General features: G+C 39.7%; 1 protein-coding gene across 1 annotated transcript in view; it reads left to right on the forward strand.

Annotated features, from left to right (window-relative positions):
• ddx31 (DEAD (Asp-Glu-Ala-Asp) box polypeptide 31) overlaps positions 1 to 17,517 on the forward strand; it is an 87,444-nt gene that overhangs the window by 2,988 nt on the left and 66,939 nt on the right. Inside the window, exons 2-10 of the mRNA XM_072566254.1 lie at positions 2,740 to 3,014; positions 3,762 to 3,837; positions 4,350 to 4,393; positions 5,939 to 6,009; positions 8,451 to 8,515; positions 10,080 to 10,124; positions 10,655 to 10,696; positions 15,175 to 15,239; positions 15,909 to 16,028. Coding sequence (XP_072422355.1) covers positions 2,740 to 3,014; positions 3,762 to 3,837; positions 4,350 to 4,393; positions 5,939 to 6,009; positions 8,451 to 8,515; positions 10,080 to 10,124; positions 10,655 to 10,696; positions 15,175 to 15,239; positions 15,909 to 16,028 — 803 coding nt within the window. The remainder of the gene's footprint in view (positions 1 to 2,739; positions 3,015 to 3,761; positions 3,838 to 4,349; positions 4,394 to 5,938; positions 6,010 to 8,450; positions 8,516 to 10,079; positions 10,125 to 10,654; positions 10,697 to 15,174; positions 15,240 to 15,908; positions 16,029 to 17,517) is intronic.

Below are 17,517 nucleotides of genomic sequence, written 5' to 3' on the forward strand. Positions count from 1 at the left end.
GGAGATTTTTGTATCAATATGTAGAAGGCCCAACAAGGGACACTGCAGTGCTGGATCTGGTTCTGGAGAAAGAAGCCAAAAAAGTGTTCAATGTGGCAGAAGGGGAGCATTTTAGCAATAACAACTATAACACGGTATGGTTCAAATTTGTTCTGGACAAGGAAAAAGGTGGCCCGGAAGAGATGGCTTTTGACTGGGGGCAAATGGGGAAGGCAGATTTTATTAAGATAAAGCAGGACCTGGCTACAGCTGGTGAGAACAGCTCCCTGTGGGTAAGACAAAAAGTGGGGCCATTAAAAAGGAGTTGGGGAGAGTACAAATCCAACAGGTGCCATATAGAGGGAAATGTAGGGGCAGTCAGGACTGGGATGTCTGGGACAATTCAGGATTGGATGAGGAAGAAGAGAAGGAATGTCTTTTCGCCTCACTACAGGAAGGATGTAATAGTATTAAAGGGGGTACAGAGGAGGTTCACTGGGATGTTGTTTGGGAATGGAGAAATTATGCTTACAAGCAGAGACTTGTACACTTGGATTGTTTTCTTTAAAGCAAAGAAGACTTGGAGGAACATGATTGAGGTATGTAAAATTGTGAGGTGTATGGACTGGGTGAATGGAGTTCAGCTGTTCCACTGGGTTGAGGGTTCACTCAGAGGGCATAGTTTTAGGGAAAGGGGTCAGGAGATTCAGAGGGCATTTGGAGGAACTATATTCACTCAGCAGGTGATGAGAATGTGGAATGTATTGTCTGGGAAGGAGTGGAGGCCAGAAACCACACAACCTTTGTAAAACAAAAACAAAATTTGGATGAGCATTTCAGATGTCATAGCATTCAGGGTATGGGACAACTGCAGGAAAATGGGATTAGCACATCTTTAATAGTAGTTCTGTCAGTGCAGACTCAAAGAGCCTTTTCTGCACTGCATGAATCTAAGACATCAAATCTCATCTGGTGAAATTATGGAATTAAATTCAATAAACCTGCACATATATAGGCTACAACCATGAAAACCACAAATGTTCATTATCATCCCAAAGGAATCACCCACCCTATATGCAGCTAGAATGTGACTTGAATCCTCAAAAGTGATCTTGATAATGCCTTCTGTAGTGCATTTTCTCAGTTTGATATCGTGGGAAATGAAAGGAAATGCGCTCAGTGCCTTCTTAGGGCATCTAAAATGAAAATTAATTTCATTTTTGACAGTCAAATGTATCTCTTGTTTTGATTGGGAAAGCTATTCAAAAGGTTGATAGATAGGCAAAGGTAGATTGCTGGTGGGATGATACGTGAGGACATAGGGGACCCTTTCTCTGTTCCAGGAGGGAAGAGAGGGGTAAGGGCTGAAGTACGGGAGATATGTCGGACCTGACTGAGGGCCCTGTCAACAACAGTGTTGGGGAGTCCTTCTTGAGGAAGAAGGTGGACGTTTCGAAGGCTCCCTTGTCGAAGTTGGCATCATTGGTACAAATGAGACTGAGGAAGTGGGAGCATGGAATAGCACCACGTTCTCAACTCTACTCCAGCATCTGCAGTCCTCACTTTCTCCTAGTCTGATATTGGTGGCCAGCCTCTTCGCAGAAATGGAAATAGATGTTGAGGAAGGGAGGAGAGCAGTCAGAGATGGATCAGATGTAAGTGAGAGTGGGATAGGAATTGGAAGTGAAATCAATAAACTTTTCCAATTCCAGACAACGGAGGGAAGCAGCACCGATGAGATAATCGATGTACTGGAGAAAGAGTGTAGGTGGGGGCTGGATTAGGACTGGAACAAGGAATGTTCCACATTCCCCACAAAGTGACAGGCATAACTGGGGCCCGAGCAGGTACCCATGGCCACCTGTCTGACCTCCAGAAAATGAGAGGAATTAAAAGAAAAGTTGTTCAGGGCAAGGACGAGCTTGGTCAGGAGGAGGAGGAGGCTAGTGGTGAATGGGACGGCTTAGGCCTTTGTTTCAGGAAGAAGCAAAGAACCCTGAGACCAACCTGGTGTGGGATTCTAAGCTTCTATGGCTTGCTTCCTTTTCCATATGGATAATTTCTAATCCACAAATTCTCTTTCACCATGAAGATTACCTTGGAAATTCTTTCTTTCTTTCTTTTAACCAAAGTTAGCTGAAGTTTCCAGTCCTGTTTAAATCCTCATGAACTTGGGCTTTTTGAATCTGACTGTATGTTCCCACCTCCTGCTTCCCCCCCTCCCCCCTCCGCATACACTCATTTGTGCACATTTCTATTTGACGGACTAATTCCATTTAAATTTGGAAATAGCTAAACGGGTTAAAGCATAATTGGTTTTGCAACCTAACATCCCCTTCAGTGATTTGGAAATTAACAGGCTGCTCGCAGTCTTTGTGGATGGACTTAACATTGTCTACAGGTGTGAACGAACATCTTGCAATTTCTTTGCAGTAAAACAACTGAAGCCTGGCTTCAATCTTTTTATAGCCAAACCAAACAATCAAACTTGTTATCAGATAGTGTTCAGAAGAGGTTTCATGACCCCATTCAAGCTTTCATTGTACCATAAATTAAGATTGGTCTATTTTGGTACTGGTTTATAAACTTTGTATTTGTAACACATAATATCACCTGAAGCATTGAGGAGTTGTTGCTGTCATAAACTTTGACTTTTTAACTTCCTTTCAACCCAAGGGGTTGCTGGAAAGTATCGAAATATGCTGATCATGTGAAAGTGCAAAGCTTTATCCTTGCTCTTGTCTTCACTATTATTTTCAGAGACAGACACAGCCCATTGAAGGGAAATATCAGAAACAGCAGAACTCTAGAAGTGACCATTCTTCTCTTAACAGTCCAAACCAAAAAGTTCAAATTATGAAGAGAAAATACAAGAGCATTGAGAAGCTACCTCAGTGCGAGCGATTACCTAATTTGGCTCCAAAGAAGAGGAAGATTGAGGAAGATCCAGTGGATAAAGTAAAGATGAAGGAGGGAACACCTGTGAAAACCTCCTCTTTGTTTAAGAACAACCCTGAGATACCAGAGATACCCAGGTAGGACCTCACCATACAATGATGTGATTTCTGTGCAATTCTTTCCTTGCAAAAGGCATAGCCATTCATCTTGATTTCTTTTCAAAGTTCTGGTAATTGGGCAAGTTCTGATCAGCAAAATTACTTTCTTCGGAAAGTATTAGATGATGGGAATGGGATGGGCAACTTTGTCAAAGCAAGATGTTCTGATTCCTGATATGATTGCCTTGTCAACTGCTTATCACTGGATTAGCAGATGCTTAGATAGCCCTTATAACCAAAAGCCATTGGACAGTAATGGAGGTCAACAGGCACCCAGGGAAAATGCTACAAAATGAGTTAGCACAGTCAGAAGAGAAGGGGCAAACTTGTTTTTGTTACATTTTCTCATTTTCTGCCTAACCCTGTTAATTCTCCATAGCCAAGAAGGTGATGCAGTGAATGGAATAAAAATGTGATAGTGGGAGAGCAAATTGGAAACAGAAAGATAATGGAAAACGCATACATAGCAAAATAAATTTTAATATTGTTTAAAAGATAATCTGAAATTCAAAAGAAATTATTCATTTACTTCCAAATACTAGTTTCAGTACGTGATTCTTGATTGTTTAGTTAGGCATTCTGAAGGCATATTTTATAAATACATAAATTTTATCCCTCATTTAAAACCAGCTACTAGGGAATTATTTGCCTTCTGCAATTACTATGCAAATATTTGTACCTTTTTATAATTTTCTAATTTTTAATTGTTCTGATTTTTATTTTCAGACAGACGGTAAAAATGGTGAAAGAAAAGGTTTTTACAACAAACTCTTTCGATGAACTCCAGCTTCATCCACACCTGGTCAGTAAAGGGTTTATCTGTCTTTGGCTATGTAACATTGGGATTTAGAGACGTAATGGGCTACAGTTGCACATTTGTTTTCTGTACATGTACTTAATAATTTTGCTGGCAACTATAATTCTGATTTTTAGGTTGAATTTCTACCTTTTATAGCAGAAAATAGTAGGGTGCAAAACATGAATTAAAATGGACAAGTTAACTATCAGTTTTATCCCAGATCAGTTTTAGTATATTTGGTGTGGAAGCTAAGTAACTGGTATGCTAATAATGTCTGGCCTCTGAACTATTTTCAAACTGATGCATGCATTTTTCTGTATTATTAACAAGTAGTGTTGGGATCCCAAATTACAAGAGTTGGATCTGTGCATAGACGCCTTGCATTTCGTGATGAACCATAATTAGTTTGCTTGGCATTTTGAGGAATGAGGGATTGAGGATTATTTCAATTTAGATTAACTGCAAAAATCATCATGATGTTTGGTTAAAGGGTCCTTTTCTGTCTTATCATTCAGGTCTCTACACTCAACAATGTCCTCAAGCTGTCCACCATGACCAGGTAAGACTCAGAATCTTTAGGTTTTGTTTGTAACATTCTTTTTTAACCATGGTTATTATTTAAAGATTTTATAGCAATAGAGATCTTTACCAGTGTTCAACTGATAGATAATGAAATAAGTTATATGTAAATTCAACAGAATTAGCTTGTTGTTTGTTTCTGGAAGTTCATTCTAAAGAGTCCAATCTTTTCTTTGAGAATGAGAGATTGGTATTGGATAAACTTGATTATATGGAAGAATGAAAACAAATTTACTTACTTTAAAAATTAAACTGAGATCTTTTGCAAAAAATTGTGTTGTGACCAGCCCCTAGGTAACATTCCCCAATTTTTTAATGCTACTAAATAAATGGGGATATCTCAAATCATGGAGCTCTCAAGTGATGAGGAATGAACTGGCACCACTTCTTTATTCACCAATCCTCAGTTTGTTGCAACATGATTAATTTGAAAAGGATCCCTTCCCTTGTAGTTTGCTAACCGCAAGAAGAAATTGTATTAAAACACATTAGGAAGACTGGTTAGGAGATCATTGCAGCTATTATCATGGATATTACCAGAAGCATTGGTGATAGTTGAACAGTGAATTCCTGACTTTACAGGTTGATTGAGATTCTTTTGTCCTGGTTCCTTCCGACTATGGCTGGTTGGCAGCACTCTGAGAGAATGTCTTTATATTTTTTTTTCACCTGTGCAGGATTGTTTAAAGGCTATTCTCAGTGTGAGTCCACACAGAATAGGGTTGAAAGTCATTTTTAGCCCAGTTTTGTTTGTATATCCCTGGTAGGGTAAAACACAAGCATGTATACAGGTGATGACATCCTGCTGAAAGGGGATTGCATCGAGTCATAGACTTAAGCAGCACAGAAACAGACCATCATTCCAACTTGTCCATGCCGACCAAGTTTCCCAAACTAAACTAGTCCCACTTGTCTGCATTTGTCCCATATTCCTCTAAACCTTTCCTATTCACGTACCTGTTCAAATGTCTTTCAAATGTTGTAACTGTAACTGTACCTGCATTTACCACTTCATTTGGCAGTTCATTTTACGCATGAGCCACCCTCTGTGTGAGAAAGTTGTCTCTCCAGTCCTTTTAAATATTTCTTCACTCCACTCAAAAATATACCTCCTAGTGTTGAATTCACATACCCTAGAGAAAATACTGTTGCTATTCACCTTATCTTTGTTCCTCATGATTTTAGAAACCTCCATTAGGTCATCCCTAGTCAGCATCTTATTGTCTCTTTTTTTTTGAAGTCTTTTCATTTGACATTTCCCAGACTCTGTTCTGGTGTGACATTCCATAATTCCTCTCCAGGCAACTACTGAATTTACATTTGCAGTCATCTTCTGGCTTTATTTCCCTTTTTTTATAAAAATACACACATTGCAATTGAAAGGTCAGTACATCCGTAGGTGATCTAGGGATATGAACTGAAGTGATAACTGTAGTTGTACGTTAATTACTAAGTGAGTACTCATTCTGCTGGTTTGATACTAAAAGTAATAATCCTTTTATAATCTTGTTTTTTTTCCCCGAAGTGTTCAGAAGCAAACAATTCCAGTTTTACTAGATGGAAAGGATGCTCTGGTACAATCACAAACTGGATCAGGTACTTGGCCTATTTCTTTTTGTTTAACTATTTTACGTATATAAAATGAATTTTAGAAACAATTGAATTAAGAAAATCAGTCAATAAGTTGTAGTGTTGAGGGCAAAATCTCTCTAAATTTGCAGGTGGTACTTAGGGAGAATGGTGAATTGTGAGGATGACACTGAGCAGCTTTAGAGGGACTTTGACAATTTGGTCAAATAGGCAGACACCTGATAGGTTTCTGCATTGAGATTCATCTATCAGGTAATGCATTTCAGTGGACGAAACATGGGTAAGAGATAATGCAGCTTCAATGTTACAACCTTAAAAAGAGTACAGGTGCAGAGAGAACTTGGGGTTCAGATGCATAATTGTGTGAAGGTTGTCAGGCAGCTGAAACATTTGTTAAGAAGGCTTGTAGGATCCTTGGGCTTATAAACAGAGTCATAGAGTATAAAAGCAAGGGATCACAGAACACCCATGGAAGCAAGCCATTTGGCCCATCAGCTCCACACTGATCCTCCACAGAGCATCCCAACTAGACTCAAATCCCCATCCAATCCCCGTAACCCTGCATTTCCCAGGGCTAATCTACCTCGCCTCACGTCCCTGGACTGTATGGGCAATTTAACATGACCTATCCACTAAACCTGCATATCTTTGGGCCATGGGAGGAAACCGAAGCACCCGGGAGAATCCTGCACAGACACTGGGAGAATGTGCAAACTCCACACAGTCGCCAGAGACCGGAATCCAATCCGGGTCCCTGGCGCTAGTTACCATGCTACTCTACAGTGATGCTACGCTTCTACAAATCATTGGTCAGACCCCATTTGGAATATTGTGTTCCATTTTTGGGTACCTTTTTTATTTAGGAAAGCATGTTAACACCCTGGAGAGAGTGTAAAGGAGATTTACTAAAATGATACCAGGAATGAGGGATTTTATATATGAGGAAAGATTTAAGAATTTGGGCTTATTCTTCCTGAAGCAGAGAAGATTAAGAAGTGACCTTATTGTGGTGTTGAAAATTATAAACAATTTTGACAGAATTAAAAAGGATATTCTGTTTCCACTAACTGGTAAGTCAGTAATTAGGTGTCACAATTTCAGATTTGTCAGCAAGAGAGCTAGAGGTGAGGCAAGGAGAAACTTTGCTCAGAAATTGTTGGGATTTGGAATGTGCTGCTTAGGAGCTTGGTGGAGGTGGATTCCATTGAAGATTTCAATGAAAGTGAATTTACAAAGATAGGGCTGGAGAATGTAGTTGGGTAGCTGTTTCAGGAACTGGTGTGTGCACAAAGGACCTCCTTCTGCACTGTGAAATTCTATGACTAAGTCAGAAGGGAGATTTTTCATTTTTCACAGAGACTATAGAAATGCTGTATAAAGCTGAAACTACACCTTCAGTGGCTGTTACTACTTATTAAGATTTCAAGGTTTTGTTTCTCTGGTAAAGTTATTAATGTTTCATATGTCTATCAAAGCTAGCATTGAATTCAAATAATATTTTCTATGCAATTACACTTATTTTAGTATGCATTTATTTCATTGAATTCGAGGATATTTTGTTTTTCGAACAAAAATAATGACTTGTGTGTAGAAAGCATGTGAAAAGTCAGTTGCGGTGTCTGTTTATATACTGAAGGACTCTTGAAAGTCAAAAGTGGTGTGACATTATAGACTATTCATTTGCTCATTTGTACTTATTCATAGTTGATCTTGGGAACTTTAAAATGTGGATGCATGCTTCTAAGGAAGCAATAATTCGAGAACCTTGAATAATGTTACACCTGATTAAGGGAACCATACATTAGGGGCAGCACGATGGCACAGTGGTTAGCACTGGTGCCTTATAACACCAGGGACCTGGGTTTGCTTCAAGCCTTCAGTGACTATCTGGAGTTTGCATGTTCTTCCTGTGTCTGCATGAGTTTCCTCCCACAGTTCAAAGATGTGTAGTTTAGGTAGGTTGACCATGCTAAATTACCTATAGTATCCAGGGATGTGCGGGCTAATAGCCATGGTTAATGTGGATTGGGGATGGGTCAGGATTGGATTCTCTTTGGAGTTTCAGTGCCGAATGGGTGGGCTTAAATGGCTTCTATCTGAGCTGATTGGAATCTATTTTATTGCAACCAAGGCCCTCGCATATTACAACTGATATTGTCATAGAGTCTTTACAATGTCCTGTTAAAACCGATTCCCACAACCTAAGGTGTTGAGGGGTACTATAAAATTGTACATTTACAAACAAGGTGTCAATTGAGCAACTCTAGTTAAAAAGAACTATTTGTTAAATTTTGTGTCTCAAATGATTGAGCTTTATGAGTTACTCTTAAAATAAAATCTAAATCAATAGTATGGGTTTGGTTAATTAGTGTGTAACGGCTGCTGATTATTGCAAAAGGGAAAACAGATTGTTACTTGTCCAATCTCATTTTGTTATTTATATTCAGGCAAAACATTAGCATATGGTGTCCCTCTGGTCCAGTCTTTGCAGTCTGTTCAACCAAAAATCCAGGTAGGTTGTACCTGCTTGATCAGTAAATATTTAATTGCTAACTGTTGCGCAGCATTTTCAGTTTTATATAAGAGGTGTGATGCAGCTCTAATTGGTGATAGAAAGTAGCTATTAGAATCAATAGAAAACTTTGCAATTAAAACTGAAGAACAGGAAAAATATTATGGATGCTGGAAATACTAGTAAAATAAGCAACAGCCATGGAGAATGAAACAGGCAATATTTCAGCTTTAAGACTATCGGAACTGATTCAGATTTCAAATGAATATTTTCGCACGGAAAGAGATTGGTGAGCAAAGAACAAAAAGGAAGGTCTGTTCCTCAATGGAAGTCAGCAGTGATTAAGTGAACAAAGGCATGAAGGGGTAAATAAAGAAACAAAGAACTGAACCAAGATGAGCTGTAAAAACAGAACTATTGCTCGCACCAGAAAAATTAAAGTAGTGATGATGGTTTGAAATTGTTAAACCCTTGAATCTTGAAGGCTTTACGGTGACTAGACAGAAGATGAGATGCTGTCCCTCAGGCAGCTTTGAAGGACAAGGCCGTAGTGGGAATAGTGTGGAGAATTAAGGATGCAAGTGACTAAAAGTTCAGGGTGGTGATTGCAAACAGAGATTGTTCAGCAAATGGATCAGTCAATCTGTACTGAGTTTTTCTGAGCTGGTTGTGCACCACAAACAGAAGGCAGTCAACTGTACATTCAAAGTCTGATTTTCTTTTTTAATTAGTTTTTGAAATGTGAGCAAAACTGTCAATGTTAACATTTATTACCCATCCTCAATTGCCTTTGAGGAGGTGCTGGAGAGTCTTACTGGTGAAACCTTGCTGAACTGCTGTAGTTTATATGGTGTGGGTACACCCATAGTGTATTTTTCTATTAACAGTTTGGTACAACTGAATTGATTGCTATGAATTTCAGAGGGCAATTAAAAATCAACTCTATTGCTGTGAATATGGGTTTTGTGTAGCTCAGAGCTGTTAAAGACTGATGATTTCCTCTCTTGAAATAAGTTTCTGAATGAGGTGCTATGATGTTTTACAATTTGGTAGTTTCGGGATCAATGATTATGAGACTCTCATATTATTTATTGATTTAATATTAAATTTCCCAGCTGTCTTGGTGGGATTTAAACTTGTCTGTTGCCTTGGCTTTTGCTGCTCTGTCTTGAGGGCAGGCAGATGATGTAGGAGGTGCCACAAAGCAAGCTGTCTTTCTAAGAAGTAACTTCATCTGCTCAAGGGTAGCCACAGAAAAACCTTTCATGTTGTGGTTCTTCTTAGGTATGCAAACGACACAAAGCCTTTCTATAATGTTGCGTCAGACTTCCTGCCATCGAGGTTTCTAGAGCATGTGTGGAGTAGAGATGAAAAGTGTAGCAACATGACAAGGAGAACATTCATTCAGGAACTGTTTTACTCTTGGTGGAGCCAGTGAGACTTTGAACACCACATGTACATTGAATGAACTGACCTAACAGTGCGGGGAGTGGGCGAATCCATGAAATCCACCTTCAAAAAATACTTAACCCTTAAATAATCTTTTTTTGTTTTTGTTTCATAGCGCAGTGATGGACCATATGCTGTAGTCATCATTCCAACCAGAGAGGTATGCTATCTGCATCAAAAGAAAATGTGAAAGTTAAAAATAGTTTGTATTTAAATTTACTTGTGAATTTGTTATTTCCACTCTGCATCGAGTATTACCAGGCAGGGGGTAAAATACACCAACTGTATCACAAAGTTCACTTTACACTAGTCAGCAGTAAGCTTGAACTCTAACCTCAAAACAGCATCTTAATGCATTCGTGTTGACTGTTTCACCTTTTGCATCTGTCTGAGTGAGATTGCCAATTAATGTCAAATACTGGGTAGTTTTGAGCTGTGAGAATGCACCCACCATGAACTAACTTCACAACCAGCAGGAAGAGGAGTTGTTCATGTCCTGCTGTGCCATTCTCATCCCAGAAGGATGATGTGCTAATTCAAAAGTGACTAATGCTATAATTCAGCAAAAACTGGAATATTCTTTAAAATTCAATGTTTATGAAGAGCATATATTCATGTGAATAAAAAGTAATATGCATTTAGGATATTCGAAGAATTTTACATTAATATTTTGTTTACTCTCCTTATTAGCTGGCCCTGCAAAGCTTTGATACCATTCAAAAACTGATCAAGGTAAGCAAATCTCATCAGGACTGAGAACTAAACATATCTACTCCATTCACATGTTTTCTTCAAAAGATGACATACCGTGACCTAGTTATGAGGCTAGTTATAAGACTTTTAAGAAGTAACATGATGAGGAAGGGCTAAGAAAAGGGAGATCCTTGTCTTTCAGGTGCATGTTGTAGGTCGTTTTTCTCCACCTAACTCCATACTAAGACCACCTCTATACTTACTTGGATTTACATTTTTATTAAAGACCGTGAGCTGACTGTTGTTGAATTCTATCCCCTCCCTGATTTCTCATTGGTTGGTGATAGAGGTGAGTCATTTTACAACTGTGCATCATTGTCAGAGAAAAGATGTCCTTGTGCAGCATTACTTTTTTCTACAACTATACACCCCAGTCCAACACCACCATCTCCAAATCATATCTTTTATTTGCATAATGTGATTAATGTAATAAGCTCTTCTCAGTGTCCATGAAAACACTTATTAAATCTGCCCCATTACACATTACTAGATCCAAAATAGCTCAACCCTGGTTGCATCCATAATGTATTGTTCTAAGACATTGTCCAGAAACCCAAATAACTTTGAAGTCCTCACTAGAGTCTTAGTTACTCATTTCACCAGTACTGGTGCCAGTGTCTCATAAACTGAAACCAGTTCCTTCCACACCAAACATTCAGCCTTGCATTTAACTTCTTGATTGTGAAATCTCTTATTAATCGTACTTCAAGACACATTACTAAATCTAAATTTGCCTGTTCCTACTGCTCTAAGAAACAATCCCTAATGTAGTCTATAAATTGCTCTTCTATCTTACTCTTGCACATTTGATTTTGTCCAGTCAGTATGCATATTAAAATCACACATGACAGTTGTTGCTTTTTTACACATTTTCATTTCCCTATTTCTGTTTTGTCCTACAGTAAGGCATCTCTTCAGAAGTCCACCCATTACTTCTCCCTTGTTATTACTTATTTCCACATCACAATCTACTGTACTTGTATTGTTATTTACAACCACACTCATAATGTCCTTACTAACAATGCTACCCCACCTCCTTTTCCTTTTTGCCTATTCTTTTTGAATATCAAATGTCATGAATAATTAGTTCCAGGCTTGACCATTGTGTAATTACATATCTATAAGCTATCAAATAGTATTCATTTATTTGTACTTGTGCTGTCAAATTATGCAAGTTGGCATAGGGTAAATCAAGCTTGAGAGCTTAATCATGCTATTATGTTACAAATGCTGCATGCATTCAGACAAATAGCGTTAACATTGACTTTTTACGATTATTACTTAGAATGATTCTAATTTCTGCAGCACTTTTCTGCATATATTTTCTACCCCTTCCTGTCACGTATTTATTATTGTTCAACTTTGCTGTCTTGTTTCTTTCTGACTTGTTAAACTTCCCTTCAATTGAACACTGAGCCTACTACTTAGTTTAGTTTGAAAGTCTATCTACAATCCCAGTTATATCATTCACCAGGGCACTGGTCCCATCATAGTTCAAAGGAAGCCCATTCCAATAGGACGGCACTGTCATTCCCTCAGACCTGGTGCTAGTGTTCTGTGAATCAGAACTCATTTCTCCCATTCAATCTTTGAGCCGTGCACTTGCCTCTCAAGCTTGATTTATCCTATGCCAATTTGCACGTAACTCACATAGTGAGATGAGATTGGTGGTTCTGCATTTCAGCTGGACCTGCTTGTAAACCCTCAGTAGAACCTCTTTCCTAATCCTACCAATATCATTTGGTATCTACATGGATCACAACTAGATCCTTTCCTTTCCCTCCCACTCCCAGATTCCTCTCCAACCCATAAAATATGCCCTGAGCTTTGGCACCAGCTGGGTCTTTGGGCCCCACTGTCTTTGTTGCAGAGAGCTTAACTATGCTATCCACAGTTCTCTTTTCTCCCCATATTTGAAAGGCACTCTGGACTTTGGTCAGTAACTCCTCTGCCTTGTAATCTATGTCTCCATCCACACCTGGAGCAGTAACTTAGTTATTGGGCAAGAGTCTGATGCTCTTCCAAAGCTAAATTCTGGATATTCATACTTGTCTCACTCACAATCATACTCTCTTGTCATTGACTGTGGACAAAATTTGTTGTAATTAATCTAAGGGATATGACTGTCCCCTAAAACAGTGTCAAAGTACTCCACCCTCTCCTAGCTGTGTGGTACTATTTGCAGCTCAGACTTCAGCCAATCAACTTTGAGCCACAATTCCTTGAGCAGTGAGCACTTGCTGCAGATTTGGTTTTTGTGGATTGTATCAGCTCCCATTCATTGCAGCTCTAGCACATTGACTGCCCTGCCATCTCTATTCTATTTAATTCAGATGTGGAATATTCTAAAAATAAATGTTCTAACTGTACTCTTCAGCTGTAATAACTTCTCCTGATTTAAAGAAATTCTTGGCCTACAAAAAGGGGCATAGACGAAATATCACCAAGCAGCCTGTTTTCCTGTGATGTTGCAGTTTGACTCTGGCAGCTAGGAACAGATAGGTTTCTCTGCCTCTGGTTTTTATCTCCACCTGCTGCTGCCTTTCTCATGCTGGTCGCTTTTCTCTTTTTATGGAGTTGCTAATTCTGAGCTCTCTTCCAGAATTTGCGAAGCTGCTGTCCCTACCCTCTCCCATGCTATTTAATTTATTAATTCCGTTACGTTTTGGTCCTGTCCATTTTGAGTTAAGCAGGAGAACTTCCAGCACCCTGAAATGGAAATCTTCTAGGTGTTGACATTCACTGTAGTCTCAATGACACCTGTTGTACTCACTATCTACGTTCATTTGTGAAGAATGGGCTCAAGCAAGTAGCCTCTGCAACAAGACTCAGTGTCCTCAAGAAGAGATAATTATTGGGGTGTAGAGATGCAACAGAATTAGAAACTTTGCACCATAGGTAATTAGAGGACAGGAATGCCTCTCTGCAAACTCATTTCTAAAGAAAGACACAACCAATCTCACTGCTCCATGTTTTTCATTTTCTTTGTAAAACTTTCTTTGCTTCAAACATTGATCAAGCCTTCCTATACACAATGTAATGGTCAATTATTCACTGAAACAGAATATTCTGTGCTCAACAACATTGACTGAAGAAATTTCTCTGAACTTCTCTTCATATTTTCAGTGACAATTTTAATCCTTTGCTACCATCTCTTAAGCAGAGATATGGTCTTTCTATAATCACTCCATCAAGACCCTTAAATTTTAAAAGCTTTTATAAATTCTCTACTTTAGTCTTTGCACCAGTGGAGGTGGATGTAGGTTTGCTGACTGAGCTGGAAGGTTCATTTCCAGGCATTTCGTCACCCTACTAGGTAGCATCTTCAGTGGGCCTCAGATGAAGCACTGCTGATAATTCCTGCTTTCTATTTATATGTTTGGGTTTCTTTGGGTTGGTGATGTCATTTCCTGTGGTGAAGTTAATTCTTTTCTTTTCCAAAATGACTGCCAGACTACTCAGACCCCTTGGCATCGTGGTAGCCCACAAGCCCACCAACACACTAAAGCAACAGCTAATGAACTTGAAAGAACCTATACAGACAGCAAGCAAAACTAATGGCATTTACAAAATATTGTGCAAGGACCATAACAAACACTACATTGGACAAACGGGCAGAAAATTAGTCACCGGGATACATGAACACCAACTAGCCACAAAAAGACATGACCCTTTCTCACTAGTATCCTTACATATGGATGTGGAAGGAGACCACTTCGACTGGGACAACATATCCATCCTAGGACAAGCCAAACAAAGACACGCACGAGAATTCCTAGAAGCATGGCATTCCAACCAGAGCTCTATCAACAAACACATCGGGTTAGACCCCCATCTACCACCCCCGAGGAATTCACAGGAAATGACATCACCAACCCAAAGAAACCCAAACATATTAATAGAAAGCAGGAATTCTCAGCAGTGCTTTGCTTGAGGCCCACTGAAGATATTACCTAGTAGGGTGACGAAACGCCTGGAAATGAACATTCCAGCTCAGTGAGCCAACCTACATCCAGAACCTCTGAGCTACAAATCTTCTCGAAACTCGCTAAGACCAATGGAGATGGTTCTTGGAGCTTGAGGCTTTTTCATAACTGGATTAGTGGTGCTGGAAGAGCACAGCAGTTCAGGCAGCATCCAAGTAGCTTCGAAATCGACGTTTTGGGCAAAAGCCCTTCATCATCTGCAGTCATTGTTTTTACCTCGCTTTTTCATAACTGTCCTATCCTATATTGTACACCCTCTGATGTCAATTACGTTTCCTTACTTCAGCACCTATTAAGAAAACTATGGTTTGACTAATGTATGTGCAGACTTCTCAATAGTTCTTTATTATTGTATCCTACACCACTATTTATAAAGCCAGTGTCACTAAAATAGACTAAAGCAGATTGAATGTTTCATGCTCTTATCTGGCTTCCTAAATGATCAGTTGCTTTTTGTTTTAAACTTAATAGCCATTTACATGGATCGTGCCAGGAGTACTGATGGGAGGAGAGAAACGAAAATCTGAGAAAGCTAGGTATGTCTGACCTCATCAGTGAAGAAAATAGACAAAACAAAACAAACATGAGCTTGCTGACTAAAGCCCAGTATTTTTATCGTATTGAATTGGTATTGATTTAAAAAGTATGACTAATAGGATTGTTGGACAGTCTCTTCCATTACAGTATAATTCTAGCATGCACTGGTGTGTTTCAACTTGATAGTTAACTATTTTCACATTTTACTCATGGCTTTGATTAGCAATTAAAATATTTAATTTTTGTTCCAAGAGTGCTGTGCCTAAAGGCAGGTCCTTGCATTATTGTCTGTTTGTGCTTCATTCTGAGCTGTTTTCTTGGCAATCTTTGTCAGTAGTGGAAGGCAACAGCAAGCCACTCTTGGAGGCAGGCCACAGAGGCAGACCCAAGTCTTCAACTGGAAGTCAAAACTGTACTGCTTGCAAGGTTTAATTCCTACACTGGCAATGTTATCATGAGGGCCCTGTCTTTGCAATCTTGCCTGAGATATGGTGACCCTAAAAGTAAAATCCCCACCAGCCATCTCTCGCTGTCTAATGAGAGAGCTTCCCTATGGTCCTCTGGGACGATTGTGACTTTTACCTTAATTCACTGTGTGCAGTGTTTCAAGAAGTTTGAGGCTATATGAATTATAAGTTCTATATATAATTAGTACTTTCTTGTTCTAGGTTACGTAAAGGTATAAATATACTTCTATCAACTCCAGGGCGACTAGTGGATCACATAAAGAACACAAAAAATATTTGTTTTTCTCGTGTACAGTGGCTTGTTATTGATGAAGCTGACAGGTAAATGAATACAGGTGGTTCTGGGATAAAGTGCATTTTGGTAGCGCAATTTGGCTATAACATCGCTGAAGAATTGGGGAACAGTATTTTGAAGAATGCTTACCGCTGTTGGCAATAGCACGATCCAGCGGGGATCAGTTTGTACAATTCACTTTGCGCATGCGCTGATGTGCGTGCTGAAATCGCCATGCCATTCTTCGACTGAGCCAATGTTCTTGGTGTTTTGCGCATGCACCAGTGTCTGTGCCACAGTCTCTGCACATGCTCACAGGATGAAAATAGATAAGTCCCCTGGGTCTGATGGCGTATATCCTAGGATCCTCTGGGAAGCTAGGGAGGAGATAACGGAGCCATTGGCCTTGATTTTTATGTCGTCGTTGTCTACGGGAATAGTGCCAGAAGACTGGAGGATAGCGAATGTGGTCCTCTTGTTCAGGAAGGGGAGCAGGGATAGCCCGAGTAACTGTAGGCCAGTCAGGCCCACTTTTGTTGTGGGCAAAGTCTTAGAGAGAATTGTAAGCGTTAGGATTTATGAACATCTGGATAGGAATAATGTGATCAAAGATAGTCAGCATGGTTTTGTGAAGGGCAGGTCGTGCCTCACAAACCTTATTGAATTCTTTGAGAAGGTGACCAAGGAAGTGGACGAGGGTAAAGCAGTCGATGTGGTGTATATGGATTTTAGCAAGGCGTTCGATAAGGTACCCCATGGCAGGCTAATCCAAAAACTACGGAGGTATGGCATTGAGAGTGCATTAGAGGTTTGGATTAGGAATTGGCTGGCTGGAAGGAGACAGAGGGTAGTAGTTGATGGTATAGGTTCATCTTGGAGTGCAGTTACTAGCGGTGTTCCACAAGGATATGTTTTGGGACCGTTGCCATTTGTCATTTTTATAAATGACCTGGAGGAGGGGCTTGAAGGCTGGGTGAGCGAGTTTGCGGATGACATGAAAGTCGGGGGAGTGGTGGACAGCGAAGAAGGATGTGGCAGGTTAGAGCAGGATATAGATAAGTTGCAGAGCTGGGCAGTAAGGTGGCAAATGGAATTCAATGTAGCTAAGTGTGAAGTCATTCACTTTGGTAGGAGTAACAAGAAGATGGATTACTGGGCTAATGGTAGACTACTTGGTAGTGTGGATGAGCAGAGGGATCTTGGTGTCCATGTACACAGATCTTTGAAAGTTGCCACCCAGGTAAATAGTGCTGTGAAGAAGGCATATGGTGTACTGGGCTTTATTGGTAGAGGAATTGAGTTCCGGAGTCCTGAGGTCATGTTGCAGTTGTATAAGACTCTGGTGCGGCCTCATCTGGAGTATTGTGTGCAGTTTTGGTCGCCATATTATAGGAAGGATGTGGAGGCATTGGAACGAGTGCAGAGGAGGTTTACCAGGATGTTGCCTGGCATGGTAGGAAGATCGTATGAGGAAAGGCTGAGGCACTTGAGGCTTTTCTCATTGGAGAAAAGAAGGTTTAGGGGAGATTTGATAGA

This window comes from Chiloscyllium punctatum, chromosome 49 (genome assembly GCF_047496795.1).
Source record: "Chiloscyllium punctatum isolate Juve2018m chromosome 49, sChiPun1.3, whole genome shotgun sequence".
NCBI lineage: Eukaryota > Metazoa > Chordata > Chondrichthyes > Orectolobiformes > Hemiscylliidae > Chiloscyllium > Chiloscyllium punctatum.